Source organism: Salarias fasciatus, chromosome 4 (genome assembly GCF_902148845.1).
Source record: "Salarias fasciatus chromosome 4, fSalaFa1.1, whole genome shotgun sequence".
NCBI classification, from domain to species: Eukaryota; Metazoa; Chordata; class Actinopteri; order Blenniiformes; family Blenniidae; genus Salarias; species Salarias fasciatus.
Window position 1 is genome coordinate 21,921,927 of NC_043748.1, and position 27,937 is coordinate 21,949,863.

Below are 27,937 nucleotides of genomic sequence, written 5' to 3' on the forward strand. Positions count from 1 at the left end.
TTAACAAACTGTTCAGATGCTCTTAAAATGCACTCGTAGATAGAAATTTAAATATACGACAGAAAAACATAAATAATAATATAAATATTCTGGACAAACAAACCTCTTCTGTTGGTTTTGTGCAGGTAAAGTATTAATTATGTGCTTATGTGTTTGAAAAAAAATATTTTTGTGTAATTAAACAGACAAAATAAGAGTCAGATGAGTTAAAACTATTAAATGTAGTCGCAGGGAACGAAGTGCTTCGTGCACTTTAAATGAAAAAAAACCGGGATTTTGCGTAAAAGTGGCGCAGAGCGCAGCCGGACGCGCCGCGAGGAGTTTTTAATCGGTCGCGGTGAAAGTTGAACTAGTTCAAGTCGGCCCGACTCCCAACTCTTCCGCCGCCTCCTCCCGTCGACGTTACGTTACGCCGCCGTGGCGCGCCCGCCTGCGAGCCTCGGAACATGGAGTCGAGCGCCTGGCATCTCCCGGAGCTCCGCGGCGCACCGGGCCGCTGACACGGCGCAGCGCCGCCGCAGAGCGAGCCAGCGAGGCGGCCGGCGGAGAGCGGAGGAGCGGCACGGAGCGGCGGCCGGAGGCTCCGGCTCCAGCCCCGGAAAGAAGCAGGCAGCCTCTCCTCTGCGATCCGAAAACACACACTCACGCGCACACACACTCACGGGCCCCTTCCAGTGAGTATCCGCTCTTGAAGCGAACCTGCAGTTTCTGGGCGTTTTGGGGTTTTTCCTGCAGGGATGCATTGTTGTTCCGATCAGCTGATCAGCTGTCAGCCCGCGGATCGATGTCCGGCGCGTCCTCTGAGGCGGCAGAGGCCACAAACCCGGGACACCTTGATGCACACGGGCATTTTCCTGCTTTGAGAGGCAGAGGGGGGGAGAGGAAGGACCCGGGCCTCAATATAAAGGCCAGTTCTTTATGTAACCAGTCCGACGGCCCGTTTGATTCTTTAAAAGCAGACATGTTTGAGAAAATAGGTCAGACAGTCCGAAAACTGCAGCTGGCGGGAGGAAAGACCACAGAGGACAGCCAAGCCATGACCAGCTCTGCAGATTAGGCCATTTCATAACACCTGCCCCCCCCCCCCCCCCCCCCCCCCCCCCCCCCCCAGGAAGCTGGGGGCTGGTCTACAAACCACCACAGCACTGAAACTTTAACCAAACTTTATCTCGACTTGTTTGCAGAGCGAGAGGAGGCTCCACCATGTAGGCCGGCTGCGGTCCAGTGGGACGCCACACTGCTCTCTGGGGGAGGGGGCTGTGGACCATGGAGCCCCCAGGGACCAGCAATGGGCCCCCACCCTTCAAGTCAGCACAAGACCAAGACAACTTCCTCAACTGCACCTTAGAGGTAGGAGCCGCTCCGTGTCTACTGCTGTTTGCATCGTCTACAGCAGGGGTCTCCAACGCTGGTCCTGCAGGGTCCTGGTCCTGCAGGGTCCTGGTCCTGCAGGGTCCTGGTCCTGCAGGGTCCTGGTCTGGCTCACTTCAACCCTCTTCTTGCAGTAGAACATCTGCTTGAAATGAGGGGCTCCGGATCAGAACTTCTTGGAGATTACATTGTAATTAGATTAGTAATGTGTAATACGACCGATGTCCTTTCTGAACCGATACAACTTAAAACATCCGCTGATATCATGAATACCGACATGATCCTGACGTGATATCAATATGATCCAGATACGAGACCAAAATGATGATCCTGACGTGATCCTGATACGACCCGGATGCTGCTGATATAATATTGTTTTGATACTGATGTGAAAAGTATAAGTTGTAATATGACAGTCATGATATTGAGATTGAGCTAACGTGTTGAAGCGTGGACCTTCGGATGACACGGTCCGTTCATCTCCACCTTCAGACGAGGCGGCGGTGCTTCATTCCGTGTGTGTTTCATTCGCAGTCCTCATGTTCTCCGAGCCTGAAGCGCGGTCTGATGTCCTCCAAATGCCCGTGGGGCCACAGCGGAGACGGGGGTCCGGGTCCGGTTCCGGACCCCGGGAGGAGCGCACAGAGGAGCGTCAAGTCCTCAGCCTTCCCCTCCTCCCTCAGTTGGGACTCCGACTCGGAGAGAGAGACACTGGATGGTAACGTACCGGGAGCCGGCTCCGGGCGCCGCAGCAGCCGGCAGGGAGCTCAGAGCGCAGCGCCGGCTGCAGGACAGTCCGGGATGCAAACCACTTCCACCATCACCAAGAAAACATGAGGCCCGTGGGCCAAAACTAGACCGCAAGAGGCTCCAATCCAGCCCGCCTAACCACCAAAGTTATAAAAACCCTGATTTTTGACTTTTACACCAGAAAGTTTCATTAAAATTGGCTTCATGTTGAGATTGTCTAAATGAGTCTCTAACAGTTGAAGTTAGTTGAAAGTGTGACGGTTCAGCGGTCTCAGGGTGACGCTGGGCCCTGACCGGCGGAGCAGGAAGTGATTTGCGGGTCTGTCCTGCAGCGGGTCTTGCGGCTCTGACCGTTGGGGCGTTGCTCTCGTCGCTGTCCCTCTGGCTGTTCCGTTCAGCGTTTCTCAGTCTGCTCTTCACCTCTGGGGGGTTTTAACTGTGGATTTTTTACCTGTCGGGCCGTGGAGTGATGTTCCTGTGGTTGTGTGTTTTGTGTGCTGTTGTGCGTCAGAGGAGGAGCTACAGAACTTTTCTAACCCTCACGGTCTGGCTGCTCACAGCCCGGGATCTCCTTCTGCTGGACTCAGGTGAGGAGGAGGAGGAGGAGGAGGAAGGCTTTTTAACCACACTAGAGGGATCAGCACTTCCCCACATGAGAGTTCTGAACACATTTAGAGTCCATAGTTACACTAAAAGCTCGTAAAACATTTGAGTTTAAGTCTTTGGGCGTGAGTCTCCGTCTCGCGGTGGAACCGTCCAGACGTTTGAGCGGCGTGTTCGGTGGCGGGCCAGACGGCGGCCGTCCGCTCAGGACGAGTCTGTCTGAGTGGGAGTGGGCCGCGTTCAGCCAACAAACAAAGCTGCCGCCGCGCGCTTCCTTCTGCTTTCAGTCCCGCTGCTAAGCTAACCGTCTGGAGGCTTCTTCAAAACTTCAGACGCCCCCTCCAACAACGGCTGTTAGTTACGCGTTAGAAGAGAAGCGAATAGAAACTCTGCGACTGACATTTTTACACCAACAGAAGCTCAACTCAGTTGAAGTTTATTGATTTTTGCCTCACAGTGTCTGTTTTATCTTGTCTGCTGTTTATAATTCTAGCAGCACATGTTCTTCTGATCTAATCTGTAGCTGTGTAATTCACATGTCTCTGCTGCAGTTATATTTATTACTGATCATAAATGAGACTTTGTATTGTTCCATAACAGTAACATCAATAACTGAATATCGATGCCACTTTTTTAAAGTACGAGCTCTGACCTGTAGCTCCTTATCGATACGGGTGTTTGAGAGGAAGAGATTTAAGGTGAAGATCCAGCTGAAAAGCTGCTTACTGAGACTCAAACATCAAAATGATGAATGCATTTCATCGTTTCCGCGTTGAAACGCCTTCATATATTGACAGAATAATTGAAATTTTTTTTGGTTTTCTTTTTTCTAAACTATCTCAAAGGCCACAAAACTTTCGGTCCTTTTATACGATTTATCTTCTTTCTAAACTAACTGAAGACGATCATATTTGTATTTGTTAAAGACAGAAAAGTGTTTCAGCATGAGGATCCATGATGGCTTGATAACCGGGTCACCCAGACTGCAGCTCTCTAGACGGGGCGGGGCGGGGCTGGGGGGGTCGGGGGGGTCCAGGTACTCCTTCGACTGCCGAAAGCGGCCGTGGAGACTCGGACGCCGCCACACTCCTGAGGCTCTGCTGTGGTATTTGGCACCGAGGCGTCAGCAGAGCTGGAGGCGGAGCCTCCGCTGGTCGATGTGCAGCGATGAGTCTCGTGATCCTGTCGGTGGTTAACGCCTTCTGACCGACACTGACCAGCAAACCCACAAGAGCTGCAGCTGGAGAGGCGCTCTGAGTGTCGGTCATCCAGCCGTCAGACAGTCAAGCAGCAGAAACACAGGAAAACACTTCTTCTTCCTTCATATTTCAAATAATTTTGCTTAAAAATAAACCGTCACGTGAAATTTAAATAGGCTTTATTCTTGATGAATCCTCCAATCAAACGAAACACCAGCACCATCTTTGAAGTTAGATCAAACCTGACGCGTGTGAACGCAGCCGGAGACGTAAAGGCTCCAACATATTTCAGGCAGAGAGTCTTCTGTGCTTTCGCGGGTTCGGATGTGATGTAGTTTTCTGTCTGATGCCGTCCAGACGCGAGCGGGAAGGCGACCATGATCCTGAAAAACCGCACCACTTCCAGTCTTCAACGGACACTTCTGCCCCCCTGGAGGGGCAGGATGACAGCACCCAGAGCACAAAGCCCCAGCAGCCAAACACGCCCCGGCCCTGCCAAGCAGAATGTAGGTACCAGGAGGAGGAAACTAAATCTGGCTGCATGCTTGACATCTTTCCTTTTATCAGTCCTTTCACTTAAAATTCCTCTGCTTTCCCCGCAGCGGCGGACGGTAAAGTCTGGAATGTATCTGAGGGATCCGAGCCATTTCTGTCCAAAGTGAAACCAAAGGAAGTGTGCCAAATGGAGGGCAGTGCGCACAACAGCGAGGGGGAGACAGCGCTCAGGGGAACGGAAACAAAGGAGCCCGAGAGGGACGTGTACACCTTCCCCGGAGACTCGGACCCCGAGAGCCCCCCTCCCGCTCCCTGGGCTCACTGCACATTCATCCAGCGCTGCAGGAAGAAGAGGGTGCTGCTCAGGCCCTTCTCCGGACTCGGCACGGCGAAGCACCCGTCACCCGAGTCACCCGGCACCTTGACCAGACCGAATCCCCCCAAATCCAAAAACCTTGACGCGGCGCCGCTGAGTCCAGGCGGGGGGCTTTACGACTTCGAGGAAGTCAGCTTTGAAGAGGGAACGGCGGAGTCGGTAAAATTCAGAGACAGAGGAGGGAAAAGCGACAAAGAAGAAGCAGAAGAAGAAGGAGGAGCGGATCCAGGCAAGGAGATCTTCACCTGTGTGGAGTGTAGCATCTACTTCAAGAAGCAGATCCACCTTCAGGAGCACATGATGGAGCACTGTGAGGGCGGCCCCGGCGCCGGGCGGCGCTTCGGGAAGGGCAGCCGCTTCCGGTGCGTGGAGTGCGGCTGGACGCTGCCAAACCGACTCTCCCTGGCCGAACACCACCGGAGACACCAGGAGTCCCGCCAGAAGATCCTGGCAGAGATCCAGAAGCTGAACCAGAACGAGAGCGCCAGTCTGACCAGGGACGTCGAGGTGGAGACAAACGCCCACACGGGGACAGATCCAGAGGTGGTCCAGGCTCCGCCTCTGTCGCCGGAGCCCGTCTCGACGCCGGCGCCGGCTCGAACCCCGGCTCAGACCCGGGCTGCGCCCGCCTACCGCCGCCGCTTCGTCTGCACCAAGTGTAACTTCAGCACAAGAACGTCCCAGGCACTGGCCAACCACTCCAAGACCCACAACAGGAAGAGACCGCCGCTCCACGCCGACGCCCCGCCCCCCGGCTCACCGTCCGGCGTGGCGTCCACTTCCCTGGCCTGCGCTCACTGTGCCTTCCTGACCTCCAGTCAAGCCATACTGAGGGAACACCAGCTCCTGGTCCACCCGGAGGAGGGGCCGGCTGGCGGGATGCCGGACGAGGGGAAAGGTCCGCCGATTCGGTCAAACATGGTCGTGAAACTTTCAAAACTGGATTCTGCTTCTCTGTCGGAGTCCAGGAAGTCTCAGCCCGACAGCAAGAGCCAACAGGGACCTGCTCCGTCTGAGGACAGCACAACGCCGGACGGCTCTGCAGCTCCGCCCACAACCCAGGGGGTCTTCAAGAGTGCCGGGAACCGGAGGTTCAGCAGACGAGGGAAGCTGTGGGCCGATCCAGACCAGTTTGAGCCCAGCACAGAAGACAACAGGCTGCCGGAGAGGGACGACACGGAGCAGGACCAGGACCAGGACCAGGACCAGGGGCTGAGGAAAGACCAGATCCCCGGGCGGTCCAGAGAAGACGTCGACTCGTCTCTGGAAATGAAGCCACGTCTCAAAGTACCAATCAGCTCAGGTGAGACTCAGAGGACGAGGATTTCAGGTTTAAAGTCAGATTCTGATCGACTGGGTTTCAGTGGGTTCAGATTCAGTCGATTCAAGACCTGTAGACATGCCGGGAAACCTTTTAAATCATAAATATCTGGTCAAGGTGAATCTTTTGCCTTCGCTCATACCAGAGCTTCCAAACCAGAGAAACTAATCCGAAGCTTTGGACGCAGGATTTAAAACGTCCTGCGTTCCGATTCAGACTCAGCTCTTCTGGTTGGTTGTTTTAATTCAGGAGTTCTTCTGTGTTCTTGGTAGATGACTGCTCCTCGCCACAGAGAGCCTCGCAATCAAAAGCTGTGAAGGACGAGGACGAGCGGGAGGCGCCCAAAGACGGGAAGGTCTTCTTTTTGAGGCGGAGCGCCCGGGTTACCGCCGCTCCCGCCGAGTCTGACAGCGAGGACGACGACGGCGACATTGACGAGGAGCGCGTGCGACGTTTCCTGTCAGAGGGCATCCTGGATGAAGACAATGATGAGATTGACGAGGACACGGAGGCGCTGAGGAGCGTGGAGAGGAAGTGCCCCTACTGCCCCGATCGATTTCACAACGGCATCGGGCTCGCCAATCACGTGAGGGGCCACCTGAACCGAGTGGGCGTCAGCTACAACGTGCGTCACTTCATCTCCCCCGAGGAAGTCAAGGCGATCGAGAAGAAGTTTTCCTATCAGAAGAAGAAAAAAAAAGGTCAGCGGCCGGTTGCGTGTGTTTCCTCAGGCTGTGGAGACGTCGTCTGCGCACAGCTCAGTCTTTGTATTGAAGCTCGGCTCCGACTTCCAGGGGCCAAACTGAAAACCACAAACTGTATATCAGATATATCATACTTCACTGGAAACTCTCTTTATTAAATAATAATAGACTTTAGGAGCAGGACCAGAAACACTAAAAAGGATGTAGTTAGCGTACCAGGCCAGGAGTTGGCGCTGTCGTTTGTAGAAACAGGTGCAGAGAACAACACATTCTAAACATGAACAATAGGAAAGTTGACGCTGGAGAGTTGAACAATACACAAGGCGTTAACCAACAAGCGAGCCGGGCTACAGCGGAGCTCAGAAATGGTTTTCTGGGAGAAATGGAATTGATTTTAGCGGTACTTGTTGTCGGTGTCGTACTGCACGTCCCCTCCAGACGTCTGAACACCTGCTCGTTCTCCGTCTCCTCCCCACAGTCGCCAACTTTGACCCGGACACGTTCAGCGTCATGCACTGCGAGTTCTGCAGCGCCGGCTTCGACACCCGTGCCGGGCTCTCCAGCCACGCCCGGGCCCACCTCCGGGACTTCGGCATCACCAACTGGGACGTGACCATCTCGCCCATCCACATCCTGAGGGAGCTGTTCTCCAGCAGGCCGGACCTGGTGATCCCCACAGCGCCGCCTCGCAGCCTGGGCTCCCCGGGGGAGGAGGAGGAGGAGGAGGAGGAGGGGGGGGAGGGGGAGGAGGGGGAGGGGATCATTGAAGTGAAACTGGAGGGGGACACCAGTGATGAAAGGACGCTGAGTGACGACGTCCCCGACGGACTTCCTGCTGCGTCTCCTCGACGCTGGAAGAAGGAGGACGGCCTGCAGGAGTGTGACGGTGAGTTTGGCGTCTTGTTTTTTAATCATCACACAGATCCTGGGGAGGGTTTGTGATTTGGTGTCTTGAGTTCCCGACAGCTGGAAGGTTGATGGCGGAAGCGAGGGAATTGAAAGAGGGAACTCTGTTTTGATGCAGTGATGCCATCGACTGATACCATGAGTCCCCAGTTCCAGGTACTGAGGGCTTGGTGGACGGTTGCAGAGCTGCTGTCTCTGTCTGGTTGTTGGTGTTGAGGTTGTCTGGAGCTGTGGTCTCTCGTTGTGCCGCTGGTCTGTTAACATTTCAGTGAGCTGAAGCAGCTCCGGGGCTTCAGCCGTCAGCAGCATGTTTCAGTCCAGGTCCAGAGGGTCCAAGTTCAAACTCTGGATTTTGACTTCGAAGGAAGGAATTTATAAATTACGCTGCAAAACTGAAACTCAGAATTCCAAGTTTTGAGCTGAGAAGTGGGAGTGTTTCCCTCCCCACTTCCCAGCTGCTCATGAATAATTAGCTAATTAAAGTTCAAACTTGGAATTTTAACATAGAAGTAACTTATTTAGCACTTTTAGCCTTTGCTGCATGACTGAAAATAACTCCGAATTCCACGTTTTGAGGGACAACTGAAACCAAACAGTATTTTTCCGACTTTGAAGTTGGAATTTTCCCACTTCCCAGTTCCTCCTGAATGCACCACAGCACTGACTCATAGCTATGTTAATTTTATAGTTCTTATTTATTGAAACAATAGAACTATAAACACGTGAGAGAACTTTTCTCTCTCTCTTGGTTTCAGTAGACGGGCTCTTGGCCTCCTTTGACACCTTTTATTTGGACTCTGAGCTGATTCATCTCAAACCTCTGCACCTCGAGCTGCTTCCAGTGTATGGACAGAGCGTGTTGTACGGCAGCCACCTTGGCTGGTGTGTGAGTGTGTGTGTGTGTGAATATTGTTATCAATGTAAAGTGCTTTGGGAACCGTTGAAGCAAAACAAAAGAACAATATAAGTAAAATGTATGTATTGGTTTTTGCTTCCTACTCTGAAGTTGGAACTTTCCCACTTCCCAGTTGCTCATGAATGCACCATGACGGAGACGTAAACATGTTAATTCTGTGTGAACGAAGTTTACTGTCAAAGGCGTCCATGTGGAAAACTTTGGGAAGAGGCTGCTGTGGCTTTTGTTAACAATTCGGCAAATTGTTTAAAAGAAAAGACCAAAAACAGCCCAAAATGTTCCATTTGAAGCAGATGGGATTTGAGTGGAAGGGATGCTTTATATTTTTTACCGGTACAACACTTTAATGTTGCCGGTGACATTCAGGCTCACACAAAATTTCCTCTGAAATTTCCTAGTTTTATAGTTATTACTTGGTATAAAACACTCCAACACTTCATTGTTACCTTTCTCCTTTTGCTCTTATTTTTTCTCTTTTTCCTTTTATTTTATTATTTTTTTTTTTTTTGCACATTTTCCCAGTTTTTGGTTATTTCTTTTTCTTTATTTCTACTAGAGGGCCCCGTATTTCCAGCCCTGGAAATCTGTCATTCTTTTGTTTTCCTTTCTTTATTCTTCTTCTTCTTTTTTCTGTTTTTTTTTTGTTTGTTTCTTATTATACTTTTTCTTTCTTTCTTTCTTTCTTTCTTTCTTTCTTTCTTTCTTTCTTTCTTTCTTTCCTTCCACTGGAGGGGCCCGTGGCCCCCCTTTGCCCCCTTTCCTTTCCAGCCCTGGAGGTCTGAACTGATAACATGAGAAGAACAAAAAACTGATACTGTTTAAACCGTCTTCAGAATAAAAGAGTAACTGGTTCGGAGATTTCAAAATAAGAGAGAGAGAGGTAGAGGTAGAGGTAGCGGTGGAGAGAGAGAGAGAGTCCCCGGTGCCCGTGGTTGATGTGGCACTCGGTGCGTCTCTCCCAACCTCCGCCTCCTCTCCGTTGGTCACGCCTTTAGCTCCGCGGTGCATATGGGGGCAAAATGGCTGCTTCCACCTCCCCGCAGACCCAAACAATAGCGGAGGATCTGTCTGGCTCCGGCGGCCGGGACTGCGATGCACTGCGGCTGCGGACCGGTGAGTACGCCGCCGCTGCCGCCGCCGCCTCTGTCTTCCTCCACCGCCGCCGCCGGAGCCGTGCGCAACGCGCGCGTCGCGCGCTGCGCACGGCTCCGGCGGCGGCGGCGTGTCGCTGCGTCTCCGCTCACGTTGCTCCCAACGCTAAAAAGTGCTGCTCGTGCGGGAGCATGCAGGGACTGTCATGTCGCGCAGGTATCCGGCTCGCGACATGTCAAGAACCTCGACACGCGCGCGCCAAACACACACTCTTCCTCCTCACTTTTATTACTATTATTATTTTTTAAAATTATTATTATTATTATAACGCGCGTGTCGGATGACGTCCGGTGTTTCCAAAATGCTGCAGGATCTCTAAAAAAAAAAAAAATTACCTACAGTTGCCCAATCCTCGCCATTTTTACTCCGCTTTGATTTTTTGATAGAGGACACGCTGTGCTTTCAAGTGCGTCTCTGCGCCTCAGCGCGCGCCTCTCGAGGGGAAAAACACAAGGAAACAAACCCCAAAAAAGACGGTAACTTTATTGTAGTAATCTGTAATCTGATTCCAACTTATGCTGGAAGTGTGCGATCGCCGCTCGCCCGCTCGCTGCTGCTCGGCTTAGCGGCACTAAGTCAACTTCTGTGTTTCTTTCCTCTCTCTGTTTCCCGTGTGAGTGACGGATGGCGGCGGTGATAAGAGTGATAATAAAGGGTGTGATCGGGGCTCGCGGGCGTCTCTTTTACAGTCAGGGGATGAAGTGACAGGCGCGCAGAGCCGCCCACCAGGCGCGCGCGGCATTGTCTGTCTCCGCGTCGCTTTTGATTTAGCGATTTGTCGCAGAAAATGGCACTTTTTGTCCCAGGAATGCATGACTGCGGGGATCCGAGGCGGAAAGCCCTGTGTGCCATCATGGACTTCTTTCACTTCAATTATTTCCATGTTCGCCCCCCCCCCACTCCCCCTCTCTCTCTCTCACACACACACACACTCACACACACTCCACATGAGAGCGTGTTTATAATGCATTAGTTGATTTTTCAGCTTCCAGCCTAAATCTGTTTGACTTATTGTTCAGGTTCAGCACATCCGTTGTCACTCCGACTGAAGGACGGAACTGAAATTCTCCCATAAATAATCAATTTTGAGGTGATTTACTAATAAAATCATTAATCCAAATTCATTAATATGAGATTTTTCAAGTTCATCAGACTTTGTTGACAGATTAATTCCTGGAATTATTATTTTAACATGTATATTCCCTGTCAGAGGTTTTGTGAGTTGAATTCTCAGCTTATTGTTCAGGTTCGGTGCGTCTATTGTCACTCTGTGATTTTTATCTGCTTCCTTTAAACTAGCATTCCTTCAGAAATCATTGCTTTTTAAGGTGTTTTATGGTGAAAATCATTTTACAACCATCATTTCTCGACTGGAGCAGGTTTTGTTTCAGCTGTGATGGGCTTTCTTGACAGGGATTCATTACCTGAATTATTTTAATTAGCATTTTCCTTCTATGTCTTGATAAAGATGGCTAAATTCACAGTTTCTCTCGACTGTCACTGTGATTTTAAGGACCCTTTGAGCATTTTTATTCCAAAATAAGTCATCAGATCCTCCAGAAATCATTAATTTTCAGGTAATTCTTGATAAAAATCATCAATCTACCCTCGTTAAAGTGAAATTTCTTCACTTTATTGGACGATGGGGGATGTTTGATGTAATCTGATGTCAGGATGGAGAAATAACCTCCAATTACTCCACCTTTCTTTACTTATTGTTCAGTGTGTGTGTGTGTGTGTGTGTGTGTGTGTGTGTGTGTGTGTGTGTGTGTGTGTGTGCAGTGTGTGTGTAGACATTCTCATTCTCAGGCAGGAGGAATCATCACCCCTGATCTCACAGGAGCGAGCCGGTTTCTCAGTCTCTGTGACTGATTATGAATGTTCAGGACGTCGACCGTCACCGTGCCTCCAGAGAATCAGTGAAAAGAGTCGTCAGATCGGCCTGGATCATTTAATCTGAAGTGACTGATCATCCTTGGGATTAATTAGGCGAATTCACTGGAGATTGGTCAGATTTAGCGGAGCTGTGAGGCCCGTCGCAGCTGATGTTTTCTATGTCGTCGTTCACAGATTGACTTTTTGAACAGGAGTCAGTCGTCATGTCCGTCAGAAATGGTTCGTTTTGCAGTGGTTTCCTGTTCCTGTCAGTAATCAGGCGTATTAGGAGGAGATTTATCGACCTGAGTGGACGTTTTCATTCAGTACATGAGTGTTGTGAGTGTGTATTTTCCTCATCTGACCCAGTGTAAAACTGACATATCTGCCATTCTGAAGAAGTTCTGGCTCAGCGGTCTGGATTGGAGTGCCGATTTTGGCCCACAGGCCTCATGTTTGACACCCCGGATCTCCACTGTTTCTCACGGATCCAGAATATGATCCAGAGCTCCCCGAGAGCGTGATCTGTGGTGCCTCGGTCCGTCAGCAGGGAAGCTGCTCTGCTTCGGGAGTGAGCAGTCTGACGATACAGACCAACTTTTAAAGCCTAAAATTAGTCATTAATCCTCACAGACTTGTTCATTTCATGCTTATTTACAATCAAAACCACCCGTTAACACGGCTCAAAGGGATTTCTCTGAGAGTGAAGGTTGTCTGGTTCGTTTTAAAGCCTGTTTGTTTCTAAGTTCGAGTTATTTTTTCATTTATTCTTTCTCTGAAACAGATTGAGCGTTCCCCTGGCTCCTCTCATTGTCTCGAAGCTTTTCTTCTTCGCCACCAGCACAGATTTTTCCCTTCATTCCTCAATTATTTTAAGTTTATCAGGACCACATGCTGGAGAAGCTGAGCATGGCGAGAGTTCCAGCGTCCGTCTGATGAGCTTTCTGGAGCTTTTCACACATTTGGAAATCCTCCTGGCAGCGACGCCAGCCGCGCGTTTTGCAACAGTTTGGTTGCAAAAGTCTGCAGAGAGCTGCTGGGATGCCCCAGGGTGGAAAACACACAGAGTTGGACACTTTTTAACGCTGCTGGTGTCACCTCGACCTGACCCGAAGTTAAAGCGTCACAGATTTGGTTTTCCTTCATATAAATGTGTAAAAATGAGACAAATGACTTCAGACTCTCTGAAAGTCGGTATTTGTTGAACTGTAGGAGTTTTATTGAAGTGAACAGCAGCTGTTGTCTTGTGGGAAAGTTTGACCTGGTGGGAAGACGTCGGTCTGTGATTTTAATCAATCAGCATTTAAACTCTGCATCTGTTTGTCTGATATGCTGTATTAAAAACGTGACCCCGTATTGGATCTGTCTGTTAAATTTTTCAAACTGGGACATCTTATACATACGTGTAAAATATGTAGCAGAGTTAGAAGAAGTCAGAATTATTTGCAATTTACAGACTTTTTGAGCCACAGATTGTCTTCAAATATCTTGAAAGTCCTTTTCGAATCACGTTAGATTTCCTCTCTTCCTGAGCAGTCGTGTGTTCGCCGTCCGGAGTCGGTTCGCCGTCGCCGTGGTTAAAAACAGGACGTCTTCATGTTCCAGGTGATGAGGAGGAGGCAGGCGAGGAGGAGGACGATGAGGACGAGCTCTTGGCGCTGGACGGGCTGAGCTCCGGTCGGAGGGACGCCGACGGCCTGGCAGCCGGAGACGATGCCGACGCCAAAGGTGAGGGGGGGGGGGGCTGGGGGGTTGTTGACAGAACAGCAGGATTATCTGCAGCACAGAGAAATACTGAGAGTGACCTCAGGTCAGCGCTGTGCCGTGGCGGGGTGTGTGTGTGTGTGTGTGTGGGGGGGGGGCAGACAAACGTCTGGAGGGGCTTATCAGAGCAGCTCCGTCACACAGCCGGGTGGAGAGGAGGAGCTGGAGGGACAGCCGGGGTAAACGAGGAGAGGTGAGGTGAGGTGGCTTCTGGGAGATCTGATCGAAGCACCTGCTGCTACTCACCGAGGAAGAGGAGGGAGATTCTTCATCTTGGGTTTTTTTCAGCTATTTTTTTCGTATTTTGTTGATTAATCCATTAATGATGTGAAATTTATGAGTGTTTCTGTAGTGAAATTAATGTGGATCTACTGGTGAGTTTCTGAGTGACTTTATTGTTTTTACTACATAAATGCAGTGGAACGTGTTGGGGCTCGGCTCCTGCTGGATTCCTTTAATTCCCCCGTCTGATGGTGTCTTGATGAGGACGGCATTAATGGTCTCAGTCGCTGTGCGATGACTGAATTCCTCTCACTACTGTTTGTTCTGGATCCTGACGGCGCCTTGCTCGGCGGGTGTGAAGCTGTGAGGTTTGAGCGTCTCGCGGCGTTCCAGCTGGACGCCGTCCAGACCCGCTTCCACGTGTCCCACCGGCTCCTCTCGTCTCCTTTCTGCAGTCCGCTACTTGAAGTGCGAGGTGTGCGGCGCTCGGTTCGAGACCCGGCGGGGCCTGTCCAGCCACGCCCGCTCCCACCTGCGCCAGCTGGGCATCACGGTGTCGGAGTCCAGCGGCGCCCCCATCGACCTGCTCTACCAGATCGCCAAGGACAGCGGCGCTGACGGCGAGGCGGGCCGGCGTCTGCTGGAGCCGCCTCCGGCCGAGACGCCCCCCCCGCCCCTCACCGTGAAGGATGAGGAGCTAGACGACATGGACTTGGACCAGAAGCCCATCCCGCTGCCCGTCCTGGCCAGAGTGGCGCCGCCGTCGTCGTCCTCCACGCCCACGCCATCGCCCGGCGCCTCCCCGGCGCCGGCTCACTCCGGGTCGCCGTCCTCGGTGGTGAAGAAAGCCCCCATCTCGTCGCTGCTGCCGGTGTCGTCGCCGCTGCGCTCGTCCGAGCACAAGGCCGCCGTGCTGAAGAGCCTGAACTGCGGCCTCTCGGCCCCACCCACCATCGCCAAGCCGCTGTGGGCGCCGCAGGAGAACGACGCTCCGCTCAACCTCAGTGAGTCCCCGCCCCCCACCCACCCACCCGGGCACCACCTGGAACAGGTCCCATATTATAGTCAGAACCCGTTTACACAACATTTCAAGTGAATAAAAATCATTTTTGCGTTTTAGTTTCAGAAAAGTTTTGTGTTTACACGATTCTGATCAGGATGTAGTTCCTCTTATTCTCACTTCCTGCAAACCCTCCAATAAATCACTGTAGAAACTCCAGTTTGGTTGCAAATCAGGCATAAAATTAAAACATTAATTCTTTTTAAAAAGCAAATTTCGCCATTGTGGGAGGAATAAAAGACCTTTGAACATCTAAGTCACTGTTTTTGGAGGCAGAAAAGGACACTAGTATCCATTCAGGTCTCGACGTGCTCCGAAAGAAACAAAGGAGCAATTCTATGGAAGGGAAAGACATTGAATGAAATGATTCAGAAGCCCGACATCAAAACAGAGAAACTCCAGCAGCTGTTTTTTAGCCTTAGACACATTTTCAGTGAAGCTGTCTTCAGCTTGAGTCCAGAACTGCATGAAAAGCTTCAGTGTTGTTGGAGTTCTGAAAGGTTTTGCTGCGTTTCACATGGAAATCCAGAAGGTTGTTTGGTAAATGGATTTCGCTGCTTGGGAGCAGTTTGGGGTTCAGTGTCTCTTCCTCTCTTGCAGCATTGGAGGTGGACCCCAACAAGGACATTGTGTGCCAGCTGTGCGGCGCCTGGTTCGAGACCCGGAAGGGCCTGTCGAGCCACGCTCGAGCCCACCTGCGGCACTTCGGGGTGGAGTACTCCGAATCCAAGGGCTCTCCCATCGACCTCCTCAACCAGCTGATCGACACTGACGACTTCAAGCACAAGGCCAGTACGATGCAGCTGGACGGCCACGATGAGCCGCGAGGCCCGGCGCCCTCGCTGGCCTCCCCGAAGCAGTCCCTGCTGGCGCTCTCGTCCGCCGCCTCCTCCTCCTCCTCCCCGTCGCTGATCTACAAGGTGACCGCCGCCGGGGGCGGCCCCGCGCCCAAAGCTACCTCTTCGTCCGCCTCGTCTCTGCTCGGTCCGCCCACCAAGCGGCCCAAGTCCTCTTCCATGCAGGTCTTCCGCCTCAGCAGTGGGGAGCTGATGGCCCTTCCACACAGTGAGTGGAATCCATCCCCGGCACGTCGGTCGGCGGTCGGATCGCGTGTTGAAGCCTTGTCTCCTAATCTCCACTCTCTAAGGTGAACCTCCAAAGGAAATAGGCTGCGAGTTCTGCGGGGAATACTTCGAGAACCGTAAAGGCCTGTCCAGCCACGCCCGCTCCCACCTGCGCCAGATGGGCATCACCGAGTGGTCGGTCAACGGCTCGCCGATCGACACCCTGCGGGAGATCATCACCAGGCGGGGTCTGCCTTGTGCTCTTCCTCTGAAACCTCTGAAGACCCCCCCTCCGTCCTCCCCGGGCCCGCCCCGCTCGCCGCTGTCCCCCTCCTCGTCCCCCTCCGGCACCCTGCTGGGCCGCCTGCCCTTCGCCTTCGCTCGACCCTCCAGCCCTCCTCAGTCCGTGGCGTCCAAGTCCAGCTCGGGGTCGTCCGGCGGGCTGCTGCTGAAGATAAAGCCCGAGCCGGTTCAGCTGGAGGTGACGGCGCCCGGGTCTGCGGGGAGGTCTGGCGGGTTTTCCACCGAATCCATCGGCTCCAGCTGGAGCAGCTCGGACAGCGCGTTCCCGCTCAACTACGGTAATACGCATCTGGCTTTTCTTAACGTCTTCTTCTATGGTTAGGGTCCCCGTTCTGTCCAGGACTCACAGCGTTTTAACCTGTCATCTACCATCCTGGACGTTAAGAATGTATCTGACCTTCAGTCAGCTGCTAGCGTAGCCTGCGGCGTTAGCCAAAACACTGCATCCCGGACAGAACGGGGCGGCGGTCACCCTATCCTCAGCAGCGTTGTCAAACTACCTTGCTTTCTTTTCTCCTGGCTCTTCCTCAGCCATGGCCCACGAGGTGGAGCCCACCCGGGACATCCGCTGCGAGTTCTGCGGGGAATACTTCGAGAACCGTAAAGGCCTGTCCAGCCACGCCCGCTCCCACCTGCGCCAGATGGGCATCACCGAGTGGTCGGTCAACGGCTCGCCGATCGACACCCTGCGGGAGGTCATGCACAAGCGGGGGGCGGGCGGCTCGTCCCGCTCGGACCACGGGGTGAAGAAGGAGTCGGGGCAGGGCGCCGGCAGCCCGCAGTGGGACGCCGCCTCCGAGGGTTTGGCTGTTTCGGGTTTCCAGTCCACCAAGTTTCGGAAATCCCCCCTGAGCCTGCTGCAGTCCGGGCCCAGGCTCCACAAGCAGGGCGTCGGGTCCGCGGGGGCCTCGGCCACCCTGCCTGCAGGGAAGTTCTTCAGGATGTCCCCCTTGGGGAAGAGGCCCCTGTCGGAGGAGCCCCACTCGGCGGACGCCGCCCACTCGGCGCCACACCGACTCAAGACCTTCTCACCTCTTCCACAAGACTTCTCCTTCAAGAGGAAGCCTTCTCCAGACAAGCACGGACATCAGGGTGAGTCCGACTTCCGTATCAAGGGCGGTGCGGGAAACTGGACCCCATGCCCACCCCGACGGTTTCTGTTGACGATGATTTTACCCAAGATGCATTTGGAGCTAACAGTCTATTAACTGTGAAATTGCATGTGGTAAATTAAATGTGAGTCTAATAGGAAACCAGCTTCTCATTAAAGACATTTCAGGGTTATTGAATGACTGCAGTTACCACCGGCTGACAGCGACTGAGGGAACAGATTCTCCTATCGGCCATAACATTATGACCACTGACTAACACAGCTCTGCTATCAGGTGGAGAGATTAAGGCTGCTCAATACATCACTTATATGTTTCTAATTGTGCAGGCTTTGGGATGTTTTCAGTGAGGATTTTGTCTTCAAAATCGGTTTGCTAGAAGCAGAGAAACAGGTGAGCAAAAAGCCCTTTGACGGGGTTTGATGTGAGGACGCCTGGATCGGAGAGTTCAGTCTCCATCAATACTGCTGAAAGGAAGGGTGAGCTGGTGACAGGGTCGTCTGCCGCCATGCCTCACTGACCAGAACAGAGAGTGAAGTTTTCTCCAACATACCAGTTGAAACTGCTGCAGAAGCTTCTGATAGAAACATGTCAGGAAACACAGCGACGCCTGGCGTGGTTTTAATGTTCAGGCTGATGGGTGTTTCCCTCTGGTTATACATGCCTGATGGCTTTGAGAGCAGTGCTAACGAGCGGTTCTGATCCGACGCCTCCGGGCCGCGGCCCGCAGCTCCGCCTCGACTCCCCTTCACCCCCCTCTCCGCTCTCCTCAGATCCCAGCTGCGAGCTGTGCGGCTTCTACTTCGAGAACCGCAAGGCGCTGGCCAGCCACGCCCGGGCCCACCTGCGGCAGTTTGGCGTGACGGAGTGGTGCGTCAACGGCTCGCCCATCGAGACGCTCAGCGCCTGGATGCGCAGCAGGCCGCAGAAGGTGCTGGAGATGCACCGCAGCTACATGCAGGGCAACCGCTCCGCCCAGAAGAAGGTGAGGACGCGTGATCCTGATCCCGGTCCCGGTCCTGGTCCAGATTCTCCTGGACTGGGTGGTCTGTCCAGCAGAACGTCTGTTTTCCCGTTGTTCGTGTTTATGGCAGATTGTTCTCGGCTCTTGTGTGGTTTTGTTACAGAATCGACCAACAGTGGCCACTAGTGGCCGAACACTAAACCTGCATCTTTTTCATTGCTGCCTTGTAAACGAACAGCATTTTCAGAACGTTTCCCGTTAACGTGAAACTTGAGCCTGAATCGTGTTGTACTTCAGGTGAATCTGCTCTCATGTATAAATCCATCCCTGCGACTCTGAACACGGTTGTTTTTTTTCAACCCGACAGGAAAAAAAGGCAAAAAAAAGCAATGAAGATGAGTGAAATGTGAGTCTGGGCCATACAATGAGAGATCATAACCCGCTGCGCTACTACTCCGCCACGCTGGCTTTCCTCTGAATAGATCTAACCCGCCTCGGCTGGTGGCTCGACAGACATTTTGTGTCTTGGAAAGCTTCAGACGTGTCGTCTCGCAGCTTTGAGCCTTACTGTAGATCCTGTGTCTTTACACCCGGAGAGAGAGAGAGAGAGAGAGAGAGAAAAGAAAAAAATGAGTGCGGGGACAGATGCCAGAACAACTCTGCTATTGACTTGATAGTTGCCATAGTAACCAGGGTGCCTGGCAGCTTATGTTTCATCTTCAGATAAATTATGGCGTGCTGTTGATAGAAGGAAATGTATGTATTTTTTATTTTTTTTCCCCTCTCTCTCGCCCTCTCTCTCTCTTTTCTTTCTTCTCTCCCTGAATTAGTTTCTGGTGCATTTGCGTCACTGTCACACCTTTTCCCCGAGCTGTGATGTGACACACATACTGAACGGATTACCTTTTAGATGTCCTTGTAATTGTATTGGTAAAGGACTTCTTTTTTTTTTCTTCCAACCTAACCGGGCTGGAGCTGCTGCAGAGTCTGGTTCTGCTCTGAACCAACAGGAATCCACCCCAGAGCTCATCAGACGCTCAGTTAACCTTCGGGATTATTAATTAATCTGCAGTTTGATGTGAAAATACTGTCACTTTGTGTTAGAAAGGCTCCTCTGAAGGCGATTTGACTGATAATTGTGAACTCTCTGGTGTCTGGATCCAGTTTTAAGACCATATTCCAGGTTTTTAGGTTGTAATTATAGATAGTTCTAGTTTTTTTAAGGCAATAGATGCATCTGTGAAACATATTCAGATATACATGGATTATTTCACTAAATGAACCAGGATATGTACAAATATCTTCAGATTAAATCCACTCAAACAGAGGATGTCCAACATAAGGTCTGTGGGCCACAAGAAGCCAAACCACCAAGTGAACGGTTAAAAATGTCAAAGAGAACATTGTTTTTTGTCAGATTTCTTCCGAGTCGTGGTCACAGCGCGAGACTTTTTCGCCCGGGTCGTGGCTTTTGTGTGTGAAATGTTATTTCTGCGTCTGTGTTGAGTCTGGATCATGTTGTGTTTACTTTTCTGTTCTCGTTGAGGCTTTTGCCTCCCCGTCGCTGTGATTTTTGTTCTTCTATCCTGAGCTCTACTTTCTCCCTGAGGCTTTTCTGTGGTGGGTTTTGTGTTTGTGTGTCTGTTTTGTGTTTCTGTTGTGGGTTTTGTGTTTGTGTCGGACCCTTCAGAACCCCCACCCCTCCCCTCCATGATGTCTTTTGACATGAACCTCTGCAGCGCTCGCTGACGTCTGACGCTGAAAAACTGTCGACTCTCGGCTGTAAAGAAAAAGATCACTCCTGAGTTTCGAGAGCTTTTGATGCAAATGCGATTTGATGCCGCAGCGAAGTAATTTATTCACATTCTCACAATCGCACATTGTGACATTTTCTTTGGTCTGCAGACAAAACGGCTGCTGAAATAATCGTGCTGCTGTAGCGATAATAATCCTCTTTGGGGAGCGCTGGAGGATCGCCGGTGCACTGCGTCTGCTCTGCAAACGTACAGAATCACTGCGGAACGGCAGGTTTTCACGCCCTTGCCGAGCGGGAGCTCGTAGGAAACACACACACGGCGGCGGTTTGCGAGCAGGTTAACCTCAGCTGATCTGGGCACTGATGAAATGGTTTGGCTTCACTGGAAGATGTGAGCAAACCGGGGGTTTTGGTGAGGAGCTCTGCAGCCTTTCCTGGAAGTCATCTTCGTGATTCCATGTAAGAAACCGGTCCAGAACCACAGGGTTGTGTAAAGCACGGGGTCAGAGTCAGTTCGTCATCAGACAGAAAGCCTGAGCACCTCCAGCCTGTCATTACATGACCTAATGCTCATGTGGAGTGTTGACAAGCAGAGATTCACTCCACTCTGCTCGCTACCTCAACTTCTTCTCCCCCAGTCTGGGTTTTTTCTGCTGCAGCTTTTCACAGAGACTCAGATTTCTGAGTTTCTCAGCAGAGATTAAGTGATCTGCTCAGCTCTGTCCCCTTTCCTTCCGTGTTTATTGGGATTTTCAGATGTTTGCAGCCAGAAATGTTGTGATTTTACACGACAGCGGTGGTGAGAGTCAGTGGAAAAGGTTCAGGTCGGAGGGTTTCACGATGTGTGTTTGTAATCTGGGATCTGGAGGTGAGTTCAGGTGAAGCAGGAAGTGAGTCGGATCGCTCCTCTGCTCCGCCGTCACTTTCTCGTCTTGTCGTCCGTCTGTCCTGCAGAAGCCCCCGTCCAGCTCCTCCTCCACCTCCTCGTCCTCCCAGTGGGCGTCCTCTCTGGCCGTGAGCCTGGTGCGGCCGCAGGGCCGCGACCCGGCCCCGGGGGGCTCCTCCAAGACGCCGGAGGGCGACCACGGCGGCGGCGGCTCGCAGGCGGCGGCCTTCAGGGCGGGACGCAGCAGCCCCGGCCTGTCGCGGCTCGGCGGCGGGCTTCAGCTGCAGGCGCAGGTGGCCCGGAGCGAGCTGAACGTCCGCCTGCCCAGAGGTACCGCACACACACACACACACACACACACACACACACACACACACACACACACACACACACACACACACACACACACACACACACACACACACACACCAGCATCACTGCTTAAATATCACCCACAGCTGCTTTGGTCTGGCAGCGATTTCTGCTTCTGCAACATTTAAACCTTTTTCACCAAAAAAAAAAAAGAAATATCTGATAGTATCTAATATTATTCTTCATTTTTATGATAGAATTTAATAAGATTCACACAATAAAGCTTAGAATATTTCTGTAATTACCTCCGCCAAGGAGGTTATGTAATCACTTCGGTTTGTTGGTTGGTTGGTTGGTTGGTTGTTTTGTTAGCAAGATCACGGAAAAAGTAATGGACGGATTGCAATGAAACTTTGTGGAAAGGTGGGTCTTGGGCTAACTTAGAATCCATTAAATTTTGGTGATGATCCGGATCACCGTCTGGATCCAGGAATTCTTTATTGTTGTTGGTGACTGATTTGCGCTGTGGCGGAGGTCTGCGCTCTCTGAGTGGCAAATTCTAGTTGTATCATAAATCTTATTTGCTTAAAAGTCCTGTTTATTAAAGTAAATTGTTTTGGGGAAAATTTTATGAGTAAAAAATAAATACAATTTGTCTAATATTGCATTTTTTATTATATATGTATAAGAAAAATATAATTATTCATTAAACATGTTGCAATTTTATATAACACTATAAAAAAATCTATGTATGGTGTAATAAAATAATGAAATTTGAATTTTAAGAATATTTTCAAATAAAATATGTTTATTATACAATTTTATTTCTGTTGGTGTTTTATATATAAATAACATATTTGTTAAAAACCAGCAAATTATAAATGGTATAATTTTGCAATAAATTATTAAAACTTTTATTTAGAAAAATATATTTTTCAAAAAAATGCGTTGTGGCCGTTCCTGGGCGGAGTCTCCTTCCAGCTCAGGTCCTCTACCTCTCGAGGGTCCTGCAGGATCTGCCAGAGTCCTGGGAGCTGCAGGGTTCTGCAGGATCTCAGCTGTTCCCGGCACCGTGCTCTTCTGGACAGAGATCTCAGATGGAGCCATGCATCCAGCTTGGGGGTTCCTGCCCCTGGTGCCCCCGCCACTACTGGCTCTGTCAGGTTCAGTTACGCAGTTCAACCCCTTCAGTAGTGACCATCGTCCCTCTCCTTCATACCATCCACCTCCTGGTGAGGCGGATCAGGGAGTCGATGTCTGGTTCACTCTTGGCATTCAGCTTGATGTCGTCCATGTAGAGGAGGTGACTACCTATATCCACTCTTGGTGATGATCTGGCTGGTTGGGGGCGGGGGGGTCAGGCCTCAGCAGAATAGAGGGGGGGGAGGGGGTCTTCCCTGGATGAAGACTCCTGGTTCTTGTTCTGGGAGGTTGCAGTGTTCTGCCTGCAGGTCTGTTCACTGTGCTTCGGTGTTGTGTGGCGCCTCTTTCTCCCAGATACTCCTCCAGTCCTGCTCAGTCTCCGTCCTGGGTGGGTCTGTTGGGGTCTCACTGCCGCTGTCTGCCTTTGCTGGGTTGTTGGAGAATGTTGTGTTTGTTCTCCAGTCCGTCTCTCCAGGCGGGCCTCTCGGGCTGAGAGTCAGTCTCCAGCGCCTCGGCTGTGGACAGCTTGCTGGATTTCTTGGGCAGTTCCTTCTTAAGCTGCTCTCCTCTCTTCGGTTCTGTCAGGAAGTGAACTTCTTGCCCTGAGTTTTGCCTCCAGCCTTCTTCTCCACGGAGGCTCTGGCTTCGGCTACTCTCGCTGTTCATCTTGAAGCCAAGCATCTTTTAGTGATTTGATGGCTGCAGCAGGTTTCAGGAAAGTTGAGAATCCTTCCTGTTAAAAATTCATCCCGAGGATTTCTTTGTGAGTAGTGTGACTTTTGCTTTCAGTGAGCACAGAGGAGTACATTTAGCGCTCGTCACGTTGTGGATCGTCGAGTGTTTCTTATGGATCTCGCTTCACATCAGGAGCCACGCTGCAGAAGTGAAGCTGTGAGACAAAAGAAAAACCAAAATGCTCAAAGTGAAGCTTTTCATGAGCGTAAATCAAGGCGGTGACAGGCTGAGCGCTCGTCTTTGTTTCCCTGACAGCATTTTCATCCTTTCATCTATATTTAACACCCAGTGTGATTTTCAAACGGTAGTGAAATGGGTCACGTTTCGCATCGGATGTAATGAATAAGATTCAGAAAAAAATCAACTTTACAAAATCAAATCAGAAATAAAGAATAGTTTCACTAATTTTACAATAATTTTTTTAACCTTGTACTGATTAACTTCACAGCTCCTGTGAGAAAATATTCAGCTTTCTTCCTTTTTGTAATTTTTTTTTTTTTTTTTTTTTTTTTAGACCAAGACATAATTTCCTGGATAATAATTTTACCTTTTAGACACTAATATTAATGTCTTTTCTCTTTCAGTATAATTATATTTTCCTTTTCTTCTCTACATTTTTCTACTTTGTCTGACACACAAAGTGAAAATCAGATGAAAATCTGCCATTTTCCTTTAGCTGTGCCTTTTACTGTCTTCTCTCATCAGTTTGTTAAAACACATTTTTCTGCAGCGGTTGGTGAGTTGGTGGCCTTTCTGTCCTGCTAAAAAAAAAAACAGCTAAAATAGCTATTTTTAAAAAATGGCTTCAAACTGCTAAAATAGCTAAAAACCAGAAAATAAGTGTCAGGAGGAGGATTGACTGAAAACAGTTCAGACTGGCTGGAAAAATGAAAAAAAAAAAAAAGTTAAACTGTTAAAGTGGAACAAAACGAGGTCAAACGGTTAAAACGGTTAAGATGACGAGAAAAACAACCAAACTAACTGAATCAGTTGAAGCTGACAGACTGAACATCTGATTCTGATTTGAAGTAAAGATACGTCAGGAATGAAGCGGAGCTGTGCGATCTGTTCCGACCGGACGTGATTCGTTTGGTGGAAAGTGACAAAAACGTATCGTCTGATGGGAAAGCAGCCGACGGCTTTTAACGCAACAAGAGCAGCGAGTCGCTGACGAAAGAAGAGACCGGACTGGTTTGACCTGCAGCTGGAGCAGCTGGTTTGGAGTGACTGACCCCGATGTCTGCTCTTCCTCCTCCCCCTCCTCCCCCTCCTCCCCCTCCAACTCCTCCTCCTCCTCCTCCTCCCCCGGTTCAGGGTTCGAGCGCCGGCCCCTGAAGCACCCGTCCTGCCCCGACGGAGCGGAGCGGGACAGCGGCCCCCCGAAGCCGCCACGCACAGGCACCGTCCCCGCCCTGGTGCCCAAACCGCCCTCCTACCCGCTGGTCAAGCTGGTGGGGAAGTTCTACACCCTGAAGTGCCGGTGAGCCAAACGTTCTCGTGCCTCCTGGTGTCTCGTCTCGTCTCGTCTCGTCTCGTCCGTCCTGTGGCGCTGAAAGCTCCATGGAGACGCTGCAGACCGAGATCTGAGTCTCCCGCGTTTGGAGACTGTAGGAGTAACAGAACTGTCTGGCTAAGTTTTAAATAGTCCCCTAATCCCCGAGCAGCGATGCCTCCACCCGCCCCCCGCTGAGCACGGCTCCACTTTTAGCTGCTAGAGCACTAAATTCAGAACACTGAACCTTTTGGGATTTTCAGGCGACATGAATGAGCGCTTAAGTTCTGATTCGGAAGTTCTGAGAGAACCGTCGGCTCCCCAGAGACGGACGCCGACTGAACGGGATCAGATTGTGCTTCCAGTCTGTGTGTGAACGGTGTGTGTGTGTGTGCGCTGCAGGTTCTGCGAGGTGGAGTTCCACGGCCCGCTGTCGGTGCAGGAGGACTGGATCCGACACCTCCAGCAGCACATCCTCAAGATGAACTACAGCAAGCCGGCCGCCGAGTCCCCGGGCCGGGCCTCCGCCTCCAGCTCTACCTCCAGAACCACCTCCACCGCGCCCGCCCTCGGCTCCGCCTCCGGCCCCGCCCCCACGCCCCCGGCTCCTCCCGCCCTCACTGCCACAGAGATAGTACAGGTCTCAGAGGAGCCTCCCGCCCTCGCCCCCACCCCCATCCCCCTCCAGACCCAGACGGCGTAGGCTCCGCCCCCTCATTACTGCCTCCCCTCGCTTTCTTTCTCTTCGTCCGCCCGTTTCGTTCCGTTGGCCTTCACAAAGTGTTGTACAGGAGGAGCGCTCTCCCCCCAAAGAGCCCTCCGAGCCCCAAGCACCTTCGAAGCAGCTCTCCAGACTGTTACTGCGTCCCGTCGCCACGGGAACCAAGCGCCACCGGGGGATGGGCCACAACGGGAACTGTCCAAGGTCCTGAGGAGAAGTGGACTAATATTGAGTGTTTGCCTTGTTTCTATTGAATGTCCAGACGTTAAACGTGGACCGTTGCTGTACCTCTACCATACAGTAGGTTAATGTAGCCCTTAATCAAACCTTTTCCAACGTCGACTGCAGCTCCTCCAGAACCCTCCCCCTTCCTGAGATCCTGTGAGGCCACCACCATTTCCACAGGCTGGTTGCACTGATTTTACTCAAAGGTACAATATGTAATATTTACAGTTCAAAACATCGAAAATAGTCAACAAAACAGGAGAGAAGAACAGTGACGACGTTTGAAAATTTGCGCTGCTAAAATTAGAGTCCTGTAATACCACTTACCACCAGTAGGTGATGTGATGAGTCGCTCTGTTGTCCAACGAGAAAGAAGGAAGCAAGCGCCGACTTTTCTGGATGCCTCTTTCTTGTTGGAAGAAACAGACGAGATGCTACAGTGAAACGCACAATCTTGACATTACTGCTGTTTCAGAGAAGTCGATTTAGAAACAAATATTTTTTTAAAACCTTTTTTGAATTTGAAAAAAAAAGCCAAAACATGTGGAAAAGCTTCAGCAGTTCCCTCCAGTTTGACCACTTGCCTTGATAATCAGCAGAGCAGAGCGTCTAACGGACGTGTTCTGGTTCTGCTTCCAGCAGATGTTAACCATCCGCCAACCAGCATCTCGCACTGCGGCTCCCCAACACACTGGAATGCTACATATTGTACCTTTAAAAGGTCGAGACGGAGAACAAATGAAAATTCGAATCACGCAAAGACCTTTGGTTGAGACTTTAAACATTTATTGTGAAAAAAAAGGCACTTTCATGGTTGATATTGTCACTCAGCACTTAATGATGTTTTCCCGTTTGTTTCGATGGGAGAACTGTTTTCACAGACTAATTGGTTGAAGAAACAAGAAGCGGAAGCACACCCCCCCCAAAAAAGGGAAAAAAATCCCCCTTTCCCTAAAAATAACTTTATAATGTAAAAACTGACCCCAAAAATCGACTTTTTTTTGCTTGAATGTAGCTTAAAGCACCTATTGAAACCTTATATGCACACATTTGTACACAATCAAACCGAGGCCCGTTCAGTTCCCCGCGAGGCGCCGTTTCAGTTCCACCTTCTGGAATTCAGAAGGTCCCTTTTCCGTTCTCTTCCTGCCTAACCCAAATAATTTATTTATTGTTTTGCATCTGAATGTGGTAAGCTAGGTCTTCTTCTTCTTCTTTTTTCTTTTTTTTTTTTTTTTAACGCTAAACATTTTAACTTGGGAATGTTTGGAAGCGGTTCGGCGCTGCTTAAGTGTGTGTATGTGTGTGTATATGTGTGTGTTTTCTCACACTTGCCGAGTTGTTTTCCATGTCGGAGGGAGAGACGGGAGTAAACCTCGCCGGATCAGGACTGCGCTGCGTCCGTTCGTCACGTTTCAGGATGTGCCAAAGAGTCTGTTTACTTCCTGGTCCTGCCTCTGGAAAAGCTGTTTACATTGGACCTGATGGTGGCGGAGCGACCCCACCGCACACACACACTCACACACACACACACACTGAACGATGGACGGTGCCAAACCCAGAGAGGCCTCCAGCTGCGGTTTGGTTTCTTTCTTCAGATCGGAGGCCGCCGCCGCCCGCCGGACACGTGACTGTTCGACCTTGCCGACCCTTGTGTGGCGTTTAGAGACATCCTATATAACTACATGTACTTCAGAGCCTGATGCTGCTAGTAGAGCCGTCAGCCGTTCTATTAGCCCGGTAGTTCAAAAGAGAAGTGATCTTAATTCCTCTATCGTGACTTCATTTCAACATTTGATGCTTTGTATTTTTTATTGCTCTGTGCATTTCTGTATTTGCAGTCCTGCAAGGTGAATCTTAGAGTATTTTTTATTTGACCTGTTAGAAACTCTGGTGCTGGTGAGCCGGCGGCAGGTTGGACTGAACGTCAACCGAAGAAGAGAAGAGGACACAGAGACAGAGCGAAGTGTGATTGTCACGTCCTGGAATCAGTAGGACTCTAATAAACAGGCCTTAACGGGGACCACTCCGCACGGCGAGGCGTGATCTGCCCTCCCTGCGCTCACGGAGAAGCTCCCGCCTCCCGGGGGCTTTCTCGCTTCCGTTCGGTTCCGTTCGGTTTTCATTTTTCTGTGGCTGCTGCGTTGCTGTGTGAGATGTGAATTCGGTGCATTAGAGTTCAATTTCAAGACGACCTGAGTTACAGCCGGTGTGACCGGCTGCTGTGTGTGTGTGTGTGTACGCGAGCAAACGTGTGTGTGTGTGTGTGTGAGAGAGAGAGAGAGAGAGAGTGTGTGAGACGACAGGTAAAGAAGAAAAAGATGTTGAGGAGAAGACCTGTACTGTACACAAAGGGTTAAGTTTTAATCAAACAATAAATGTGATTTCAGACATTGAAGCGTTTCTTCATTTACCTGGACCCGGTGCGGCAGACGGCTGAGGGTGTTGTGACTGGTTTCTACCAGTAGAGGGCAGTATAACACAACAAGTCCTCTACTGACGCTGGATGGAGC

General features: G+C 50.9%; 1 protein-coding gene and 1 long non-coding RNA gene across 2 annotated transcripts; one reads left to right on the top strand and one right to left on the bottom strand.

Moving 5' to 3' along the window:
* Positions 1 to 452: 452 nt before the first annotated feature.
* wizb (WIZ zinc finger b) lies at positions 453 to 27,819 on the top strand. The gene is made up of 17 exons (XM_030089526.1): positions 453 to 674; positions 1,185 to 1,350; positions 1,906 to 2,089; positions 2,633 to 2,708; positions 4,281 to 4,429; positions 4,526 to 6,097; positions 6,388 to 6,816; positions 7,298 to 7,705; positions 13,274 to 13,396; positions 14,110 to 14,658; positions 15,315 to 15,779; positions 15,862 to 16,359; positions 16,613 to 17,173; positions 17,964 to 18,175; positions 20,865 to 21,126; positions 24,301 to 24,466; positions 24,881 to 27,819. The coding sequence occupies exons 2-17, from the start codon at positions 1,267 to 1,269 to the stop codon at positions 25,179 to 25,181; spliced, it is 6,039 nt and encodes a 2,012-aa protein (XP_029945386.1). The 5' UTR covers positions 453 to 674; positions 1,185 to 1,266; the 3' UTR covers positions 25,182 to 27,819.
* Positions 19,015 to 27,161, bottom strand: LOC115387088 (uncharacterized). The gene is made up of 3 exons (XR_003931337.1): positions 27,095 to 27,161; positions 21,843 to 21,853; positions 19,015 to 19,025 (listed from the first exon to the last, which is right to left on the bottom strand). It is a non-coding gene; the product is annotated as an uncharacterized LOC115387088 (long non-coding RNA).
* Positions 27,820 to 27,937: the final 118 nt, after the last annotated feature.